Consider the following 23,204-nt stretch of genomic DNA (forward strand, 5'->3'; position numbering starts at 1 on the left):
GATGGAGACACACAGGGAACCTGAGACACACAGAACTATGTGTCTTCTTCTCATCCCATCATGAGGTGAGAGGAGGTGTTCAAGAGCACTTCAGCAGGATGAGCACCCCCACCCCCGGAGTTTGATGTGTATTAATTCACTTTCCTCTGACTCGTGCATCTGTTCTGTTCTGCAGAGTCGAATCACAGAGGAAATCCAACATGCGCTGCAACACACATGAATGAATGAAAGGCCTCATTGCAACAGGAAGGATTTAGTTCTGCAGCAACAGTATCACCACTGTATCTCCAGGGTTTCTCACAGATGTGATGGAGGCATGTGCAGGGAGAGACCCCCCCCCCCCCACCCACAAACATCCATTCATCACACTGTCAATGAAGTCAACAGCCACAGAGCTGTTTGCAGAATTCAGACAGTGTTTGTCCTTAAGGAGCAGGGACGCAGGAGGTCAGGGTTTAAACTGAGAGGAAGTCAATAACCTCATATTGAATCCAGCGCATGAATTCTGTGTTAGAACATTTTTACACAACAACACTCAACAAATCTAAATTTAACCCACTGAAAACAGGAAGGAAATTAAACATGAAAACAAATACTAAATCAAAAAAGGCCTACTGCTTTTTAACTCTCAAAACGTTTCTGTTAAAAGTTATGAAATGTTTTTTCAGACACAGTAAAGACGTCAATGGTTAAAAATAAGTTAAATGTTTTTTAGAATATTCAAATGTAGGATAGGGCGGCACAGTGGTAAAGCGGTACAGTGGTCAGCACTGTCACAACAAGCAGGTTCTCGGTTCCTGTGGAGTTTGCATGTTCTCCCTTTGTCTGTGTGTGTTCTCTGGTTCTCCAGGTTCCTCCCACAGTCCAGAGACCTGCAGGTTCATAAGACTCTGAAGTTCTCTGGTTCTCCAGGTTCCTCCCACAGCCCAGAGACCTGCAGGTTCATAAGACTCTGAAGTTCTCTGGTTCTCCAGGTTCCTCCCTCAGTCCAGAGACCTGCAGGTTCATAAGACTCTGAAGTTCTCTGGTTCTCCAGGTTCCTCCCACAGTCCAGAGACCTGCAGGTTCATAAGACTCTGAAGTTCTCTGGTTCTCCAGGTTCCTCCCTCAGTCCAGAGACCTGCAGGTTCATAAGACTCTGACTGGTTGTTTCTCTCTCTGTGCTCGTCCTGTGATTGGCTGGTGACCTGCTCAGGATCAACCTCACCTCTTGTCCGGTTTCACCTGGAACCAGCCGCAGCTCCTCCCACGACCCGCGAACATCATTTAATCATCATAACATAACCAGAAGATAATGGACGGTTGCAGTTACAGCTCCTTGCCAATAGGGGGTGCTGCAGCCCTTCAACACACCCCCCTCCAGGGTCAGTGTTTAGATGTTTGATGATGTTGCATCTTTAACATGATTAAAGTTTATTATCTCATAGTGATAATGAGGTTTGTGCCTCTATCATCCACCTATCAGCCCCCCCCCCCCTTTAACACTATAAACAAAAATCAATGTTATCATGATTGAGGTCGTTTGTCTCTGTTTCACATTGTGGATTCATGGGATGCTGTGTTTTGTTGACCTCTGACCCCATAATGTCGACTCCACTGAGGCTTCATCTGAACGGAGACACATCAGAACTGATCCGTGGTCAGTTAGCTGCAGCCTGATTGGATCGAAGACGACTGACGGAGGATGTTTAAACTGTTCTCTTAGTGAAACATGAAGAACTACACCAGTCTCCTGATGATCAGTCACTGGACCTGAGGTTGTTAATGTGTGTGAACTCAAGCTCCTGGTGGAGGAGACGACACTTCACTAACACTGATGCTTCACGTGTTCTTTCTCTTTCTCTTATTCCATCAATTTGCATTTTAATAAACCGGACAAACATCAACACGACAGATTTCACATCATTTTATTTCTGGAGCTGCAGCAGAGATTCGTCACATTTCTTTCTAAAAACTGGTAAAAACACGACGACACCACCACAGGAGTTGCTGCAGTAAAAAGGACGATGATGGTAAAACATTCATAAGACAAATATTAAAATATGAATAATTCAGACACAATATTATTTGTATGATATGAAAATGAATGTTAAGGTTACACAGGAATTTAATATACCAACTAAATTAGAACATAGGTTAATAGATATAATTATAATTGCATGCAGAGTTATTGCTTTGATCTGTGCTTGCACACACGAGGTTTAACCTCTGGAGAATCTGATGCTACAGCAGCGAACCACAAACACAATGTGAGAAAACATGCATATAACGTAGGTGCAGTATAAACCATGTAGAAAACTATATATTCTGTACACGCGGCTTTCAAATGGCATAAATATCATATAAGGATTCTCTCTTCTGATTCATATAAAAACGTGCACGTTACTGATATGAGAGTGCAGGGGCGAGATCAGACCAACAGGGGGCAGTGTTGTTAGATGTTATTCCTACAATCTCAGCCACACCTCGACTGTTCAGACACAAAGAGAAACAGGTGCTTTCTCTGTCTACACACAGACACACACACACACACACACACACAAAGACAGACAGACACACACAGAGAGAGACACACAGACACACAGACAGACAGACAGACAGAAAGACAGAGACAGAGAGACACACACACACACACACATTAAATCACACTTATGGATATAAGATGATTTCCTGATATGTTCTAATCACCTGTTGTTCTGATATATTGCACAAATCACAGTATATATAAATGTGGAAGCTCTTAATTGTCGTATATGACGATAGTGAACACAAATGAAGTATGACGAGCCCCCCCCCCCCCCCTCCTCCTCCTCCTCCTCCCTCACCCACCCGGAGCAGCACATTGTCTCACCCTCCTGTCTGTCCCACCGATGACATCACCCAGTAACCCCGGAGACTCCCTGAATACAGGCCCACCCAGGAAATGAGGTTACAACTTTGGAATGTGAGAGGGAAGACAACAACCCCCCCCTCGACCACCCCCCCAGTCCAGCACCCTCCCTCTCGTCTCCCTCCCCCCTTCACAGCACAACAAGGAGGGCCTTCTTCTCCCTCTTGTCCCCCCCCGACCCCTCTTCTTCCATGACTGACGACTCCATTAAGTCAAAACCTGGAAAAGTCACATTTATGTACTGGGTGACGTGAACGGGTGAGGGAGGGAGGGAGGGAGGATGGAGGGGAGAGGTTCTATCGCAGCAGCAGCATCTTCCCCATCCGGTTTCATCACACACACACACACACACACACACACACACACACACACACACACACACACACACACACACACACACACACACACACACACACACACACACACACACACACACACACACACACACACACACACACACACACACACACACACACCATAGGTTGTTTGAAATATGCTTTACAACTCGGCCACTTACCTGTGTCAACACATGGGCCCGGACAGAAAAACAGAAGAAACAACAAGTGCAATTTGTCATAGCATCGTAAGATCCCTCGTGTGAGAGGGGGGGGGGGGGGGGGGGGGGGGGGACGTGTGGCTTCAGTGTAAAGAGTGAAAACACAGGAGCAGTGTTTCTGCAGCAGCTACAGAGGGAGACACATCTGGTGAGGAAACATCTGCACGTCTGGGAAATTGACCAATGACACCGTGTGTTTCCTTATAATAACAACAACTTGATCACTTCTCTCGTTCTGAAAAGTGTCTTTAGATCCGACTGCTCTGTGTCATGTGTTGTTTTCAGTATCGACACAAATCGGTCACTAATTTCAGTCTTGGCTGCATCGTTGCATTTCCATGATCGAAGGAAGAGGTCATCATTTTGGGAGATGTGCTCATTGGCTGGTTCTCCAGTGGAGACTTGGGTGAGAGAATCGATCCCTCGCCCACATCTGGCTGTTAGCTTAGCATAACGACTGGAAATGAAGAAACAGCCACTGTGGATCTGAAGGAAACAAACAAGGTGCTATTACTGTGGACGTGTTTTCTTCTCAGGTTGTTTAACGTTACAATTTTTCTACATTTTCCTTGTTTTCTTAGAGAATAATTCATGAATCTCGATGAAAAATGTTTGAGGAATGATATTTCAGAGTGTGTGCAATTTGGTGCAAATTAGGGGACGTTATACGTTTCATAATCACTATGAAAACAAAACACAAACAGTAACTTTTACACTTCTATTTGTTCGGTGGGGTGGCCAGTATATATGTATGTATGTATGTATGCTAAGCTAACTAGCTGCAAGACTAGTCCATGCAGAGTGGAATCAATCTTCTCATCCAGTTCTCCACCAGAGAGCGAATAAGCACATTTCTCTAAATGTTCTGTTAGTGGTTGATGGACCTGTTGATTCCTCAGTGTTGAGTCTCCACCTCCACCACCGTCCAGTCTCCAGGGGGGGAGCTGCCCTGACTGTCCGGGGAGTAGCTGCTGACGGAGGTGACTGTAGCGACGGGGGGGCTGAACTGCGGCAGCATGTTGGGCCACATGCTGCTCTCCAGGGGGCTCAGGGTTCCCCCGGTCCCAACGGGGAGGAGGAGGAGAGGTGGGCAGCCTCCGTCCCCGGACAGCATCAAGGTCTGGTTGATGAGCTGCTGCACCATGTCCACCTTCTTGTTCCACTCTAGTTCCTGTGGAGGCACCGGACGCAGCTGCCTGTTGAACTCCTGGGCGGACGGCGGGCCCCTCCCCACCACTTGTTTGTTCCTGTTGTCTCCTCTGGCCTCGTCCTCCTCGTCGCTGGTCTCCATGGCCTCATAGATGGTGCAGAGGCCCGAGGACGGGGAGAGCATGACTCCGGTCGGGCTCCTCCTCAGCTGCTGCTGCTGTTGGACGTGTTTCTGCTGCATGCGGTACTGCTGCTCCAGCTCCAGCTGCCACTGAAGAACCTGCCTGCGCTGGCGGTGCTCCTGCTGCTGCTGCTGGAGCTGCAGCTGCAGGAGCTCCTTGCGTTGCATCTCCAGCTGCCTCTGCTGCTCCAGCCTCAGTCGCTCCTCCTCCAGCCACTGCCTCTTCTGCCTCTCCTGCTCCTGCCGGTGCTGCATCTCCCTCAGCTTCAGTTGGTGCTCCTCCAGCCTCCTCAGCTGCTCTCCACCAGCGCGCCCATCACCGCTGGTGTCTATCAAAGGAGGAGGGGGCGCAATGTTGGCAAAATGTGCCGCAAGACTCGGATCGATGGGCCTCCTGTTTCCTGGGACCAACGCCAAGTAGTGGCCGTTGGCTATAGGACCGGGGGTCGTGTGGTTCTGGTTCTGGTTGTCTTCCTGGGAGTGGGCTTGAACCTTGTGGGCTCCATCCGCTTCTTCGCTCTTCTCGTCTCCTGTGAGACAGTCAAGATCACTTGTTGCATCCAGTGGAGATGCATGCATCAACAGTACGGGTGGAACAACAACAAGGGCCAGGAGGAGCAGGGTTCAGGAGACATCTGACAAGAGGGCGAAGAAGGTAGAACGCAAAAAGAAAAAGGGGGGGAGGGGGGGTCTAAAAAATAAAGTGACATTCATGACACAGGAAAACTAGGAACTGTAGCAACAAACCAGGAAACAGGAACACAGCATAAGGTGCAAGGTGTTTTCTCTCTGAAGTTGCATTTCCTTTAGAATAACATGTTTCACTGTAAATCTATTTAATGATGTAAACTACAGCACATCACACGTAAAGGTACAAGAATACTGTGGTTATCGTGCAGGACAGGAGTCGTAAAGACAGAGTACAGACAACATGTACTTGAAGAGACAAATGAACACAGGGAATCAAACTCAACACAAGCATCACATAGGACAGACTGAACTTGGTTGATGACAATGTGATAATGCTTTGTATGGTTTGTTTAAGTTGTCATTAAAGTTCTGAAGCGGATTCATTTTATTTTGGGCGCCTCTATTAAACTTCATATTGTCAAATGTCCCGAAACACAAACCTGAATCAGGGCTCACAGTCTGATGAATTCATTCACTATCAAAGCTGTGTGTGTGTGTGTGTGTGTGTGTGTGTGTGTGTGTGTGTGTGTGTGTGTGTGTGTGTGTGTGTGTGTGTTTCCATACGAGGGTTTTGATGAAGAGGAGCAGGCGGGTACGAGAGGGAGAAGAGTGTCTGGTCTTCTTTGGTCAACATTCGGATGCAAGGATGCGACAGGGAGGAGATGTTGCAGGACGTTTGTGTGCACGTTGGTTGAACTTTACAGATCTGAGCACGTTTCACCTGGTTATGATCACATCTCGAAGAGAGAAAGGTGTGTTAAAGATTCCCTGTGAAGTCTTTGACCACTAGAGAGGAGGGACATTTTGTAAAGCGGGTCCCTGTCTTGTGTGTGTAATGTCGGCTGCTGGTTTTACACCACACTGCGCCAACAATGTAGAAATCTTGGAGCACATAAGCCTCTGGGGGGCAACAGCCAAAACTTTGGGGCTTTCAGTGCAGACAGAGGAAAAGAGGCCAAAACTCTGTCGACTCACTGTTTACAGTCTAAACTGTTTTATCACACAAGTTTCTCCTCCCTAAACACTCTAAACTGTTTAGGGTGGAGAAACTTGTGATAAAACACTCTAAACTGTTTTATCACACAAGGAGAAACTTGTGTGATAAAACAAACAGTGGGACTTTTTGTACAAAATCTGGTCCCTCGCCTCCAGATTCTTCAGATTCAGATGTAGAATATGTTGATAGAGATTAACGATGTTGTAAAGGCCAACGTGAATGTTAGCAATTAATCATTTAAAATATTCGGCTTTGCAAATACACCTCAACACAATTGTTGGACCTCAGGGATACCTTAAAAACCGAGTACACAATTGTCTGGTCATAAAAAACCTCCACAGGGATCTTCACATGAGCCTCACTGTGTTTTCAGTGTCATGTTGTTCAGCTAGTGTTGAATCTGACGATGTCTTGGAAGCACAAGCATGCTGGAGTAGAACAAGGCACCACGACGCCATCGCCTCATTGACTTTGACCAAAATTCCATTTGAGATACAACATTGTTGTACAATGTTGCATCACTTCCTGTTTACCAGTTATTCCCATGGTGAATAATGAGGAGGGACCATGGGAAATCAGTTGTGTAGACACACACGAATACACAGCGATTCAAACACAAGGACAGTAAGTTCAGGCATGCTGGAGCCACAGGGGAAATAAGAAACAGGAACAAAATGCCTTGCAAGGATGTTTTAATGGAATTTTGAAAGATAACCTAGTGTGAACCATTCATTTATGAACATGTCTAGTGTAGAATTGTTTCAAATTCAAGGTAGTACACAGTCTCTTTGTTAGTTAAACATGCAATATACTGTTGAAATAGTAAACCAAACGCTGACTAGGAGAAACCTCTCAGCGAATGTAAAGCTGTGTAGGACAATGCAGGGTCTCATCACAAATAATGGGCTAGTTGTTAGTCTCTCCTGGAACACAAATGATCAGCTAACTGAGGCCGGAAGAGAAGCCACTTAAAAACCAAAAGCCTGAAACACATACTGTACGTGACTGCACGTTATACCTTAACGACCTATGAGCGCACAACCTCCTGATGCACACATTAAAAAACTTCACCAACTGCAATCTAACACTCCCAGACCTAACACATCTGTACGGGCCAGCGGCCCTGTTAATAACTAGCCTTTATTTTCGAAAGCTAAAAGTCTTGAAACAGGAACACAACCTTTAAAAAGGAGCATGTGACTATCGCTATGGTGCTGTTGAACATGAAGCGTGTGTACACAGGGTAGGGAGGACCAGGGGTCTGCACGGCGAGGAGGAATCTGCGGTTAGCGAGGTAACGTCGGCGCCAACTCTGCCGGGTAAATCAAATCACCATGGTAACTGGTGCCGAACGGCTTTTGAAGAACTACAAAAACTCAAGAGTTGAAGCTTCAGTTACCTCGATAATCGTAAAATCCTGTTTCGCAGCACGGGCTCCTGGTTTCAACAGAACGGAACAAAACAAAAAACAACAAATAAGCAAATACAAAACAAAACAAAAAGAAAAAAGTCATTGACATTTGTTCGGTAAAAACAGTAGGATAAATACACAATGAGTCCATTTCATTCCATCAATTTTTTTTTTTCCTTTTTCGGTTTAAACGCTCAGTCACATTGGACCAATCAGTCAATACCCCGTCAGGGGCTACAGGATATGCAGTGTTACTTAAAAAGAACATTCTACTAGAAAATGGTAGTAGCTATTGTACATAAAGGAGTTTAAGCCAGACACTCATAACCAGGATCATAACAGTATGAAAGAGGGAGGCTTCACTTAAAGTTTGCTACAGTCATTTTTCTCATCTCCTCTCTTTTGATTTTTTAAAATCATTTCCTACAATCTGGCTCTCCTCTTTTTCTTCTTCTAAGCCATCTAACTCAACTGGAGAGAAAACAGACAACAGGTAAGGGGGGGGGGGGGGGGGGGGGGGGTTGTGGGGAAAAGGTGCATTCCAGGGGTAATAGCAGGGACTTATACGTTACCTGCAAGAAAACTATCAGTCTTATCACAAATGGTTGAGTAGTACGGTGGCTGGCTATCGTCGGTGTCTCCGGATTCCTGGGCCCCGAAGTGGCGACTGGACCCCATTGGATCGACCTCCCCGAGGTGGTCCGCTGCGACCTTTCCACCCAGCATGTAGTGGTGCTCATCTAGGCTGGGCGCCATTCCTCCTGGAAGGCCCAGAGGCATCAGGTCCACAGGTCTACCCAGCAGGTCGTCTGCGTAGGCAGCCGCGGCCGCTGATGGCAGGGTCAGCTCCTTGATAAGGGAGGGGTCCTTGGCCTCCTCGGGCAGCTGCTCCTCGTTCTCCAGGGAGAAGATCCCCGGGCTCTTTCCGCAGCTCTCGGCCATCGAGTGGGCGTTGGAGTTGGATGTGGTGCAGTCGAAGCCATAAGACGCCACAGAGTGGGCCGACTGGGGAGTGGCCCCGCCTCCGTCCTCTTCGCCGTCTCCAGCAGCTGCTGCCTCCTCATCCTCGTCAAGAGCTGGCAGATTACAGGTTGGAGTAGGGCTTTCAAATCCAGCACTCTCATCCATCATCATCGGTGCGTCTGGGTCGTTTATTTGCATCTCACCCTCCGTATCACTGGCCTCGTCTCCCGAGGTGGAGGGGGAAGAAGGGGCGGATGCTGGAGCAGTTGGGGGTCCTGTTCCTAGGACCTCGTCGGCGGGGAGCGTCTCAGCCTCCTCCTCTTCTCCATCACCTTTCTCCAAGTGGATACCCAGGTCCTGCTCCATGTCAGGCTGGACTGAAGCAGGCACCGGGGTGTGCTGCTTGTCAGAGCGCGACTCCACCCCAGAGCTGCTGTCGTAGTCACGGAGTTCTTCTGGCGTGCTCGTCTCACTGCTGCCGTGAGCAGACAGACCTGTGCCACTCTTAGACATGCCCATAGCCGGGCCAGCAAGAAGGTCCTGTGCCTCCTCGGAACCCTTCAGCTCCTCGTGGGCTGACTGAAGCTGCTGGGGCTCTGCCTGAGGAACAAAGGAAGGGGCACCGCCGTCAAAACATGTCTGGGCAGGAGACTGAGTTGGTGTTTCAGATTCAGCTGCCCCGTGGTCGGACACCGGGCTGGGGGAGGAGACAGAGAGCAGGGACGCTGGTTGACCCCAGGTATCAGCGAAAGGGTTGGTCTGGCCCCAGGAGGCGGCTGGGGGCTTGCAGGGGGGAGGAACAGAGCGATTGAGGTTGTCTAAATGCTCCTCCTCATTGAAGTCATCTTCATCTACGTTTCCACAGCTCTCCGTCACACCTTCACTGTGCATCTCTACATCCTCATCGTCCTCCTCATCATGCTCCTGCTGCTGGAACACCTTGTGACGCTCCTCTATTCTCTCTGAACTTAAGTCCATATCATCAACCCGCTCATCCTCTTCGTCCTCGTCCTCCTCTTCTTCTTCATTGGCCAGGGTTTCCACGTTGGGGGAACCCATGAGATTACCATCTCCCTCGGAGCCACGGAGGCTTGAATCGATCATGGCATCCGAGCTCTGGGTGCCCTCTAAGATGGCCGTGTGCTGGGTGCTGCTGAGGTCAGAGACTCCCTGCTGCCGGCTGCTGGTGCAGCTGCTCACATCCTCTGAGTCCATCCCAGACAGGAGGTCGTCGCCGTGCCAGCCCGCGGAACCGCCAAACGCTGAGGAGCGGACTTGGAACTCCTCAGAGGGCTGAGAAGTGCTCATGTCAGTGGTGAAGGATAAAGGCTGATGGCCTAGTCTCCTCTGTTCCTCATCTTCATCCTCCTCCTCCTCGTCATCATCCTCATTGATCTCTTCATCAGCCTTTTCCACTGCCTCCTCCTTTTCATGAGGGGAGGTCAGGTCCCTGGGGGTGAAATCGTCCAGGGGCGAGGCAACCAACAAGGGGGGTTGTGCCATCATATTAAAGGCCTCTGCAGATGGAGCTGTGGAGGGAGGCATAAACATGATCTTCTCTTCGTCATCTTCCTCCTCCTCCTCCTCCTCCTCTTCCTCCCTTGTCTCATGTGTGAATCGTTCCTTATTCTCCCTCTCCTCAGTCTGGAAGTTCATCATGCCGACTGTGCTCTCTGAAGCAAAGTCAGACGAGGCCAAGTGCTGGTTCTTGGCCCAGGGGTCAGACTGAAAGTGCATGTCCAGCCCAGAGGAAGCGTTCTGTGGCTCTCTGACTGGGGAAACTGGGCCTGGTGGGGAGCAAGGAGGAGACATGACAGTAGTTCCCAAGGAAGGAACCGACTCCTGAAATTTGAAAAGGTCCATCTGGGCCGACACGGGAACACTGGAGGCTTGATCATGGAATGAATCATCTCCTAGTTCTTCCTCTAATGACAGCTGAGACAGTGGTTCTACAAGGGGTTCTGGAGATGGTTGTTTTACAGGTACTGGTGTTGGTTCATATAGAGGCTCAGGTGTTTCCTCTCGTATGGGTTCTGGTGTTGGTTCCCGAGCGGGTTCTGGTGTTTGTTCCCGAGCGGGTTCTGGTGTTTGTTCCCGAGCGGGTTCTGGTGTTTGTTCCCGAGCGGGTTCTGGTGTTGGTTCTCGAATGGGTTCTGGTGTTGGTTCTCGAATGGGTTCTGGTGTTGGTTCTCGAACAGGTTCTGGTGTTTGTTTTACTATGGGCTCAGAGATTTTTTCTTGTACTGCTTCAGGAGTTGTAGCAGTCAGCTCCACAGCTACTTCGGCGAGAGGTTCTGGTTCCTCTGGCACGGCGATGGCAGCTGCAGCCGTAGCAATAGCTGCAGCAGCAGCTACAGCTGCGGCAATTTCCATTTCAGGTTTGGCAACTGTTGTTGCTTTGGGGCCACGCTTCACTGGGGTCGGGGTGCTGCTGCCCACAGTTTTCTTGGGGGTGGGGGTCTTGGCTGCAGTTTTGGAGATAGGCGTCTTGTAAGGTGTGGGCTTACTCTCTTGTGGTTTTGGGCGGCTGGGTGTCTTTGTGTCCACAGACTTGGGGGTGGTAGTAGCAGGCTTTTTGGTGGTGGTGTCTGATTTTGAGGCTGATTTGGGGGTCTCAGATTTTGCGGGCTTTGTAGTAATTGGGGTGCGGGTAAGGGGAGAATCTGCAGCCTTCTTGAGTGGGGTTGCTGGTTTGGTAACATCTAGGGGGAGAACAGAGCACAAGGAATGTTAGATTCATAATGAAACTGAAAGACAGCATTTTATAATCCACACAAAAGACCAAAACTCATTCTGTAGGGATGTCACTGATTTTAGGTTAAGGATGAAAACGTTTTCTTGATTTTTATTGTCATGCTTACAGCTCATACTTGTTCATAACATCATCTTTTTATCGTTACCTTTCTTCACAGGGGTTGAGTTTCTGGATGTTTGTGATGTGGGAGCTTTGCCAGCAGAGGGGGCAGAGGAGTTTGGTTTGGCGGCAGCCGGTTTAGCAGCGGAGGACGGGGTTTTGGGAGTGGGAGGTTTGGATGCAGCGGGGGAGCTCTTGGTTGCACTTGCAAGGGGCTGCCGGGTTACGCCTGTGGCTGGACGAGAGGACGCTGGAGTGGTGGTTGTTGGCCTGAAGTGAAGAAGACAAAGAACGGGGTTAACAGACATTCTTCAACATAGATCAGGATCTAAATCTCTCTCTGCTGGTCCATTCTTAGTTGTCCAATCATTCCAAATCCCTATGAGACGGACATATGCAAGTGAGCTCAACAAGATGGTGAGTTCCCTTTTTACAAGGGATGAACATTGATTGAAGGTGACTCAGGCATTTGAGTTGACAAGCCCCTCACAGCGAGTATGAAACATCCGATCTCACTCCAGCCATGTGCTGGTCAGCGCTCGGAGGGATTGTGACAGGGAGCAACACTGATGTCTCACGCATTAGTCACAGCCAGGAGACAGACCCCAAGACACGGCACCGACACCGTCAAGGTTGTTTGCAAAGCTTGCAGGACTGAAACCGTACAAGGGTATGGAGGCTTTTCACCTCAGAACTTAATGACCTAAATTACCTTTACAGATGGAGCATCAGCCCAATTACAATGAGTTGTTGATGACTACCTACTCAAAGACTGGAGGGAAGATGCACAACCCTCATTATGGCAGAATGTGCGACGGACGAATATCCAAAAAGAATACAAATATCTCAGGAGGAAAAAGACGATCTCCTCCTGCCTTATTAATATGTGAAAGACAAACTCTGGAAAATGCCCGGACCCAATTGACCATCTATAGACACTTTAGCTTTCAGATATGAACAACATGCTGCAACAAACTAGTTGTTTACAAGCGCGACCTTGCCTTCAGTGAATCAGCATCTGAAACAATGTTAAAAACAGGCTCAGGCCCAGCTCATTTTTCCACAACCCCAGGACAAACTCCCCACAGAGCCTGTGAAGCGATGAAGTTTGGAACGTGAGTCACAGCGGACGCCGGCGAGGCGCCCAAACCCCAGTGAACCCTGCCCCTGATCTCTTGTCCATATCCGCCATCGACACCTGGGGCAGTATGCATCAGCCTGCCTGCTCTGGCGGCCTGCCTGGCCCAGAATCTGGCTTCCCTGTCCTGTGCGAGTGAAGTAACCTACATCCAGTAGTTCTGACAGCGCTGTGGTGTGCAATCTCCCGGGCCCATGCTACACTAACTGCCTGCTTCTAAATAAAGAATCGAGTTAGGACTGGCAGAAAGAGAACAAGAGGGAGGTAGAGAGACAGAGAGTGAAGAAGGCTGGGGGCACGTTAATCTTTCATACTGAAAGGAGAATAAAAATAACTTCTCCAAATCTGCCCAGTTTGAACCGTGGGCTGTGTCGGAAGCACCGAAGTGGTGCGTGCCATCCGCAACCTGGCAGAGGTAGTGGAAGACTGTTTGGTAACATGAAATGAGATTAAAGCCTGAGAGCAGCGGGTGGCAACACTATTAAGGTGTGGCCATGCTGGAAGTTCAGACCAGCATTTACACTTAATCCTCGTAATGTATAATAGGCTTTGGGCCAGTGAAAGGTGTGTTACTGATATTGGGATTGTTGGATCATGTCTGCACCGTTTTACTGAGCAAAGCCCTTCTGGCTAAATAAAACCACGGATAAGACGCGTCTGTGAGGCATTGATTTGTTGTATTTGGAGAAGATTGTGTTGACTGTAAAATCAGGAAATGCTGATGTGAAGTTATTGTGCTCTTGTTATTGCAGCCCTCTGAAGATGGTATTACAGAGACAGTACAAAAGACATAGATCAAAATGATTTTCCGGTGACTCAGCGGTAGAATTCAAACCCTGGAGCTAATCCTCCAGAGGAAAGTTAAGTTCAGTCCTTGCAAATAAATTTAATCTAAAATTTCTACTGGAACTCTATAACACGCTCGACCACAAAGCTCTATCTCCTGAGATTAAACTGGGAAACGGTCAGGGAGGTGTTAAGCTTTTAAAAGGTTAAATGAGAATAAATTCTGTGGTGGTGCCTGAATTGAAGTTAAAAATATATATATATTTTTAAATCAGACAGGAATTAAAGGATACAGAGATTGGCATTAGAGATGAAGTGTGCCGAGGGTAATTCAGAGACTATTCAAAATAATCAGTGTGATAAAGGAGGACGGGTAATCCAAAAAGGCAGGAGCACTTTGGAGAGAGCTAGAAATGAACCAGGCCACTGAGGAACAAAGAGGGAGATGGAGACAAGGCAAGAGGGAGAGAGATGAGCGAGCGGAGGCCGATAATGTTCATCCGATTACACATTATCTTATATCAGTGTCTCATTGAAGACGGCAGCCTGCACTCTTGTAAAATTATGGCAGGATTTAAGAGACTGGGCCACAGGAAAATTACATCTTGTGTGTTCTGGTTGTGTTCTGGGATTAGATGGGTTTAACAACACTGGATGTGTTGTTAACCAACAATGTTGTGATGCTTGATTTATTCTAAGCCTCCATTCAGGCTGTAATTACGCTGTCAGCTGAATGGCTGTCGGGGTTATTGCAGCCACTTTGCACCTACATTTAATTCAATGAGCAGCATGTATCATAGGGGAGGAGAGAAACGTGCCCCTCGTTCCCCACAGGCCGAGCTCAGAGAAACACTATAAATAACAGTATAAATTGGGGTTAAAGCAAATGTTGCACAGGAAGCTCAGAAATGCATTGGAGCAGAAACATCACATGACTCTGACAGTTACTCGCTACAGGCTGACTGACGTTCCCAGCGATGCCTTAAAGTTCACCTTAGCTTTGTTACTATTCCTCAAACGTCGCGGCTGAGGAGGGATTAGTGTGTAGAAACAGCGTCTGCCTGCTGGTGTTGCTTTGTTGAGATACAACAGGAGTTAGGCCAAGATTTAAATCATGAGATGCATCACGAAAGGGGGCGAGTGAGTGGCTGGGAGCTCAGCGAGCATGCGGGCAGACGTGATGCCTGCAGCGGAGGTGACGAGCTTCAGAAGACGAGCAGCAAATTAAAGATGATGGTGTGTTAATTAAGCAGTAGGAACCTGGAGGCGGGATTTTTATCTGGGTTAAAGAGGCTTCAGACACTTCGAGAAGGAAGGAGGGCACTTTGGGGATTTTATTGTAAAATGATCAGATCTCAGTCAACAAGATTGTTGCTCTCCCGTCCCAAAGGTTTCTACAGGGTACAATGAAAACCTGTGAGCTCTATGTTTTAAATGAAACCACATTTAAAGTCACTAGATCTGACTCCAGACTCCAGAACGTGTTTTTACCACCAGGCCATTAGGCTTCTCAACTCATAGTTCAATTCATGTCCAACTTTCCTCTGCACATCTGGCAGCACATGTTTGTTTACTCACCTGATTGAATGGTATCTTATCTTTGTTAATATTGAGCTATTTTACCATATCTAAATGTTCCTCTCTCTTTTTCTCTATGACATTGCTCTTATTGCTGAGCTGAGATGTCTGTATCCAACACTTGTCATTGTACAGTTGACCCTGTGTTAACTCACATACCGATGTGACAAATAGACTTGAAACTCATGAATATCAGACTCAGTAAATATCTAACAAATCAACAAAAATGTGGAAAAACGTCACAATATTAAAGAAAAAGAAAAATAATCCTGGATCCGCCCCCAGAGCAGCGTCTGCCCAAACTTTCGTGGAAATCAGATGAGCAGTTTTCATAGTAAATAATAAAAACAAATAGTTGTGTTTGAAAATAGAGCAGTAAACTGGTTCTGTTACAGATAAACAAGTGTCACATGTCTGCAGCATGAGGGAACACACCCATAAACACCCCCTCACACACTTAAACCTTTGTCTCACCCTCAGACACACAAACGCCTCCTTCTGTTCACTTCTCTCTGACTAATTCCCACTCTATCCATTTGGTAATTGGCTCAGTGGCTTCATGGCAGCAGTGGACCGCATCGCAGCGTCACCGACCACACCCAGAACAGTCCAGATGATTTACAGGCTGCGCAACACGTCCTCTATCTGGGGGCGAGGACCCGGACTGCTGCTCAGCACACACACACACACACACACACATCAGTGCTGGACCATTACATCAGCAGTCATTTGTAAGATCATGAAGAATTGTTGCATTCAACCCACTGCAGTAAAAATGAATCATTCCCCAGGGACCATCAATGAGGGGAACAGCATGACTAATGTGGGAACACGAGAGGCTGGCAGGACAAACTGAAAACAACCTGATCGCCCGACAGCGAGCCCGTCTCATCTAGAGTTTCTACAGGAGCAAATACCCTTGTTGTGTCCTCTACTCAATATTTTCTTCTGTTTCACGCAGAGAAACCCGGTGGTCCTCGCCTCCTCGCCACCTCCTCACCACCTCCCCCCCCCCCACACACACCTCACACTCTCTGCATGCACTACCCTCTCACTCTCTACGTTTCTCTGGCAGCCCGTGATGGGAGCCCAGCAGGGACACATGACTTATTCAGCCATGTAGCTTCCATACTCCACCCGCCACCATTTTTCTTTTTCACCTCACGCTGCTGCACCGGCACACGGCAGTAGGAAGCAGCTCGGTGGCATGTGCGCACGTAACACATGTCCAGCACTCCACCGTGTACGCCTCCCATCCCCCTTTACCTCCGCATCATACTGACTAATATACCGGCAAATGAACACATGCTCTGCATTCTAATTGCATGCTGCTCCTACTATGCAGGTGTCCAGGAGCTGCAGCACATGCACACACTGTACATTATGTACACTGTACACATACAGTTTGCTGTGTGGTCCTGCGTGCTGCATACCAGTCGCTGAATTAACTACGCCAAACATGAATCATATTTGCGGCCCGAGAGACAGAAACTTGTGAATATTCATGCGCACAAGCTGACACACAAACTGTGAGCATCCATTGCAGCACGCACGGACATGATGTTCACACAACCTGTGATGATTTCTACTTTTGCCATTTGCACACTAATCAGGCTGAAATGTTTCCCGTCACAAGCTGCGTGCTGTGGGCAATTTGTTTTTAACAGCAGGTGCACACACACACCTCATAAAGAAAGCAAGCGACACAATGACACATGACTCGAAAACAAAACATTAATACTGTATGAGAATTGACCTAAAGGGGAAGTAGAGGCGTGATGCACAAACACTTTGTGTCTGCACCCACACACACACACGCGATGTGCACTGATGTACCCACAAACATCTCTTGAGTTGTACAAACACATTCACAACCTGCAACCTAAACAAAATATCACCACCGACTCCGCCTCTACACCCTCACTGAAGGTGTCATTATGTTTGACTGACTGGTCGCCGACTGTGACGTCAACACAACACCTTCCCCTGACCCGCTGCAGCTCATAAAAGTGCCGTGTGAAGAGAGCCTGTTCCTTGAGTAGTTAGATGCTGAGACTGGGCAAATATGCACGTGAGCTTTCAGATGACTCAATGGTCTTCTTTAAAAAAAAAGCCTGGCTGTGCAGTGTGGGTGTTTACCCAGACAAAGAGTGAGCTGTGATAGCCACTGGCAACAAACCTAATCTAATTTAGCTAAAACCCCAGCTGAGGAGAAGAATAAAACACTTGTGAGTGGCATTAACTCAGACGGAAGTCACTTACTGAACATTTGCTCTGCACTTTTTTAATTTCTGGTAAGTGTGACCTGCTGCAGATGGAATTAAATCAATCGAGCCACAGAGAAACACTAAGTAAATTGATAGACCCACTTTGGGATTGTTTGTGTGCGTGTGTGTGTGCGTGTGTGTGTGTTTGTGTGTGTCTGTGACAGCAACAGGGGAAGCAGGGGGGGTGCCTGCTGTGCCAGTGAATGTATCCGGCTCCACCACTCTACTGATAGCAGGCCTGGATTAAGATTTGAGTGAGGTAGGAAAAGGGCAAAATCTAATTAAAGTAGAAATTTATGGCCCCGTCAGAGCACATCACACACACAGACGCTGACGTGCACGCACACACACACTTAACAAGGGATGGCTACACGGTGCTGTCAGATGAGCCTATCATCAGTAATGGCTATACCTCTCTCATGGGGATTTGTATGTAGGTCTGCTGCAGTAAAACGCTTCCGTGGGCTACACATGCACCGAGTGTGACACATGTTACTGACTCACACACTAACAATGAATAATGAGACGTAGCTGCGCTTAAAAACACACTAATAATCGGATCTTAACCTGATTACAAGGATTTCTTTGTGCTTAAAGAAACCTGAGATGAAATTATGGGGGGGGGGGGGGTGGGGGGGTGGGGGAATAGTTCAAATATTCCAAAAGAAAAAGTTTTCACTGTTGGCTGCAATGAAAAAGTAAGAATACAAGTTGCTGCAGTTGGTTAATTGAGGCTGAATCGGAGAAGTAGCTTCACCAGTTGTTGATCAAGATGAACCGATTCCTAATAATTGTGTAACTGATATCATGTGTGAGAAAAGATTGTTATCATTGTAATTGATATCACTGGTGCCAGTGCCCCCCCCCGTGAAACTTGACAGTCTTACATTCGGTACACGTCACGCTTTTACTTGTGGGACTTTCCAGTGTGAACTGGAAGTGGCAAAGCTCTGGTGAACGGTAAACTACCAGAAATCACTTTTTCTACACTGCTCTAAAAATACGAGAGGGGATTTCCGGGAAAAGGAAATTGCAGTTTCATCTGGGTGAAACTAATTCCACCCAGTAGCCCAACCCGGTATTTCCAGCAGTACCAGTGGCCATGCTGGTATCTAAACATCTCTGTTAACAACAGCACTGTGAGTGACTTCACCATCTATCGTACACCAGTGATGAGATCAGCGCCTGATACGTGTCAAACTACTCAGAGTCAATCATTTCTCTACCACAGTCATGAGTAAAGTATCAACACTTCAAGAGGAGTTTATGGCCTGTGTGTGTGCAATTAAGAATGAAATCACCATGACAGTCCGTGAAGTGCACACAATGAGTGTTCTCTTCTGCACTGGTGATTGCCTGCATGCCCCCGTGTAATACCTTTTAATGAGATGTTTGCACATCAACTGTTGAATAAAGCTGTAATCTGAGTTTAATCTCCACACACCAACTGCTACCCAGGGCACGTGCAGTGTGGAGAGGGGGTGGGGGGGTGGGGTGTAAAACACCTTGCTCTCAGGTGGAGGAGAGCAGCTTGCAACTGTACGTTTGTCATGTTGGTGTATCGGTAATAACTACAGTAAAAGAATAGGGGAACAAGCCAAAAGGTCATATATGTGTGTGTATGTATGTTCCACACTAACCGATGTGCCCACATACAGACATGCCAACATGGGGACAACACTTTTCATACTAAACCATGCACCATAGTGGAAAAACAGTCAGGAAGAAAGAGGCGTATTGCTTGAACAAATAAACAAAGAGGAGGAAGAGGCAGCAGTGTAAGTTTCTGTTGGAAGAAGAGTCAGAGACTTCCCGGAGGCTGCATCTGATCAGGACCCTCACTGTCTCAGACAAAGGCCTCCTTCATCCTCCTATACTGGTCTGCTGCCAAGTCACCTCAGGACCCAACACCATGCACCCAGTGTGACTCAGGTGAGGAACACATGTTGACGTGATTGTACACAAACAGACGTTCTGGTATACACAAACGCAGATAAGCACGCAGACGAAACATTAAGAGTATTCTCTTGTTCTCAGTTAACTCTGGAGAATGCCCTTCCTCCTACTGAAAACTTGTTTTAATTAATAATGCTGTATAATACTTGCTGTGAAACCCTGCGAGGCATTTCTCTGAGGCTTATTCTGACATTGGTGGATTGTTGGCCTATTTATGCCCAGCCCCTCCAAGCCTCTATGTGGGGGATCATTGTCCCCCAGTCCTCCAGTGGGTTTTCTCTTAAACAGTGTTTTCTTTGAACCTGTGGTCAAGCGAGGCCTTTTGAACCAACTGCTTCTCACTTGGCACCGAGCGTGTTTAAAATGCTGAACTCATTCCCCACAATACCCATCTATCTGGAAAGTTATTTCGATTTGCTGCTGTTCTGGAGTAAATGCAGTGATTTGCGAGCAAAATGACTGGAAAGGCTTTTAATAAAAAAAAGGAGCCCAGTGGGAACATGTTCCCCGGGAGAAGGTCTGAGGAGAGGACCAGTTAAAGACGGCTGCCTGTGCTATCTACAGACACACAGACAGACAGTCTCTCTCAGGCTCCAGCAGAAGCGAGGCCTCAGCTCTACACAAATGTCACACTTACCTGGTTGTCTTGGAAACAGCGGCCTTATCAGGCTTAGGTGCGGCAGCAGTGGCCGGTTTGGAGGGAGGAGCAGATTTTGGACCTGGAGGACAGAAAGACGGAGAGGATGAAGATGAGGATGAGGATGGGGAGAGAAAGTTAAGGACATGTGACACCATATGAGACAATAAGCTTTATAAAGCCATTTTTAGTATGCGTATAAATAGTGCATCACGTATTGCTTTCATATTGTGTGTCAGATGGATCTGGGGCAAATGTATTTCTAGATCAGCAGCAGTCACTCGGGCATGTCTAATGCGTGCGCTCTATCCGCATGTAATCACATTACAATAAATATTCCTCATTGGAGTTAGAGCTGTGGAAACATTTCCTGTTTACATTTAGAAATATACTTTCACAACGATGTCAAATTCCAGTCTTTTGATGAAATGGTCACCGACCTATGGGCTTCTTCGCAGCAGCTGCGGTGGCGCTGGTTTTAACACCAGCTGCAGATGAGGACGGCGTCTTCTTGGCTGCGGTTGGTCCAGGCAGCGGCTTTGCAGAACTGGCGGTGGTGGTGGCGGCACCGGGGGACTTCTTCTCACCCACTTTGCTCTTGGGGGGCGGCGCTCCAGCCGTGCTTGTTGGTCTTTTGGCGGGCGCTGCGGTCAGAGTGCTCTTTTTGTCTGGAGCGGGCGCGGCTTTCTTAGCCACTCCGTTGGTCTGAGGCTTCGACGTGCCGTTCGAGACGCGGCTCTGGGATGTGTTGGGCCGTGAGCCAGTTGTGGTCTTGGTTTGGGTGGTGGAGGAAGGTTTTGTCTTGGCCGTGGCCTTGTTTGGAGTCTTGGCTTTGGAGTCTCCTGAGGACTTGTTGTCAGTCTTAGCAGCTGGGGTTTCCTTGGCCTGTTCAGGCTGAGGTTCCACCTGAACCGTATCTCCTATATGCTGCTGTGGTGTCTCCTCTTCCGCCGGACTGGCTGCCTGGTTGGGCTCCTGTCCTACGGCGGGTGCTGCCTCATTTCCTGGATTGGAATCCAATGCTTCCATTGGCTCCATTGCTGCCGTGGCAACCCCATCCGGCTTCATCTCCTCTTGAGTGGTGGTGGTCCGTCTCTGCAGGGCAGGGCTGATGGACTTGAAGCTCACAGGATGGCCACAGGTCTACGGGCTTTCTGGAGAATACAAGGTCTGGTCTGGAAAGAGACAAGATAAAGAAAAGCATAACCCAGTTAGTCACCAGCAAGACCAGGCATGAAACGCAGTGTGCCGTCTCTGCTATCAGTACACAGAGCTCCAGGAATGCTGTTAGCCCTTTGAATCAGATAAACCAATGGCTTCTATCTACTTACAGCTTCCCCACACAAAGAGATATATTTTATATAAGTATCTGGAGAACTGTATAAGAATCATGTGCCATAACATTGTATAGGAGACTGCTGCATAATCCCTAAGGAGACTGAATCATAGGTTAGACAGTTTAACACAGAGAGAGAGAGAGAGAGAGAGAGAGAGAGAGAGAGAGAGAGAGAGAGAGAGAGAGACATGCACACAAACATGAGCGGCACTAAAAAGAAAATAGATCACAGCTTCATAAAAGTCGTGCTTGAGGAAACCTGCGGATAAACCATTAGATCCACACATTTTATGATCAGTGCGACATCCCAGGGGCCACAGAAAGGTGGTGTAGCGGGGTAGGGGCCACATGTCTACCGCAGGAACGACATACTCTACAAATAGCCTTCATTAATTTCAATGCCAACTGCAGTGCCGTGGCAAATGTTTCCCTCTGTGACACCAAAAAGCTCAGTGACACAGTTTAACGGCTTCTTTTTTTTGCCCCGTTACAAAATGGCATCAGAGTCACTAGTGTGGAAGACTAGTTTTCTGGGATAGAGCACGTCAAGGACTAAAAGCTTCAGCAAAAAAACTACACACACACACACACACAAAACACACACACAGTATGTATATACCACCAGTAATCATAACACAACTTCCAACTATTTGACTTAAATTAATATGAAAAGAAAAAGGAAGGAGATGTGGAACTGGCGTGGACGTATTTGGGTCAAGACATGAACAACAAGCCCAAAGACAGTTTGACTCATGGGTGAAAAACAAAGATGAGCAACTGAGGACAAGAAATGGGGACGTGAGGCATGCGAGGCCTGGTGAAGGGCGACCATCTGTGTTAATTAATTGTGATTCTTCTGCAATTTTCAGATGGACGGATGACGGGAGAGGGAATAAGCGAAGTGCAGGGGGGAGAAGGGTGTGTGTGTGTGAGGCGCGTGTACGCAGGAAACTGCACTGTCAAAGTTTACAAACAGAGCGAGGAGCCGACTGTGCTGGAGGCTCAAGTGCCGAGACAAACTCTGAGGCAAAGCAGAGGCCGGCCCAGAGGAAGAGGCTTGGCCTGCGGAGCATGGGAACAGTGAGAGGAGGTGGGACAGAGGGGGAGGAGAGAGACAGGGGGAAAAAAACAAGATGTAAAATGAGCTCACTACTGGGCTGGTGATTGCTGGTCAAACTGCAGAATCCAGACATCTTTACTCATCCCAGTTTCCACTGACCTAAACTTGTATGCACACACTCACTGTCCTATTTCTAGAATGGGACAGACATCATCTTTGTGCCGCTGGCTTCCTGGAAACAATTCTCGCACACCCCGACTCGTCTTTCTTTCCCTCTTCGGTCACTCCTCGTCTGAACTAAATCTCCTTCTTTTCATTTCCCGGCGATCCTCCCATTTCTCCCGACCATTTTCCCCTCTCCTCGATTTCCTTTCCTCCCCCATGGCTCCTGCTCTCCTTCCATCCCTCTGTTCTCTGTTTGCCTTTGCACAGATGGCTCGAGCAGCTGAGCAGGGCCAGAGGGGGAAAGAGAGACTGAGAAAAAAAAAAAATGAATCCATGCATCCCAAACAACACATAAGACCAGATACACACAGTCAGTGCAACAGGCCGCTGCCCAAAACAACCTTAGAGGCTGAGAGACCACGGGTAGCTGCGAGGGGCGACTCATGCTGCCGCACCCGTCGGTCACAGGAGGCTTTTAAATGCCAGTGAGGCTACAAACTGTGGACAGTTGGTTTAATTATGCCACGACCAGTCACAGCTTTTAGGAGAGGGACAGGGTGAAGCCTGGTGGGAGAGAGAGAGAGAGAGAG

General features: G+C 47.9%; 1 protein-coding gene across 5 annotated transcripts in view; it reads right to left on the reverse strand.

The window, feature by feature from the left end:
• Positions 1 to 7,138: 7,138 nt before the first annotated feature.
• wu:fb95e10 (cell surface glycoprotein 1) overlaps positions 7,139 to 23,204 on the reverse strand; it is a 31,126-nt gene continuing 15,060 nt past the window's right edge. The window contains exons 2-6 of one of the 5 annotated variants that reach the window (XM_034592594.1): positions 20,494 to 21,228; positions 20,054 to 20,135; positions 11,738 to 11,961; positions 11,002 to 11,539; positions 7,139 to 10,884 (exon numbers count right to left, since the gene is read on the reverse strand). In XM_034592594.1, the coding sequence (XP_034448485.1) occupies positions 8,436 to 10,884; positions 11,002 to 11,539; positions 11,738 to 11,961; positions 20,054 to 20,135; positions 20,494 to 21,121 (3,921 nt within the window). In that variant the 5' untranslated portion in view covers positions 21,122 to 21,228 and the 3' untranslated portion in view covers positions 7,139 to 8,435. Of the gene's footprint in view, positions 11,540 to 11,737; positions 11,962 to 20,053; positions 20,136 to 20,493; positions 21,229 to 23,204 lie in introns of all 5 variants that reach the window. The other 4 variants (XM_034592593.1, XM_034592592.1, XM_034592591.1 and 1 more) reach the window with 4 other exon arrangements.

The sequence above is a fragment of the Hippoglossus hippoglossus genome, chromosome 8 (genome assembly GCF_009819705.1).
Source record: "Hippoglossus hippoglossus isolate fHipHip1 chromosome 8, fHipHip1.pri, whole genome shotgun sequence".
NCBI classification, from domain to species: Eukaryota; Metazoa; Chordata; class Actinopteri; order Pleuronectiformes; family Pleuronectidae; genus Hippoglossus; species Hippoglossus hippoglossus.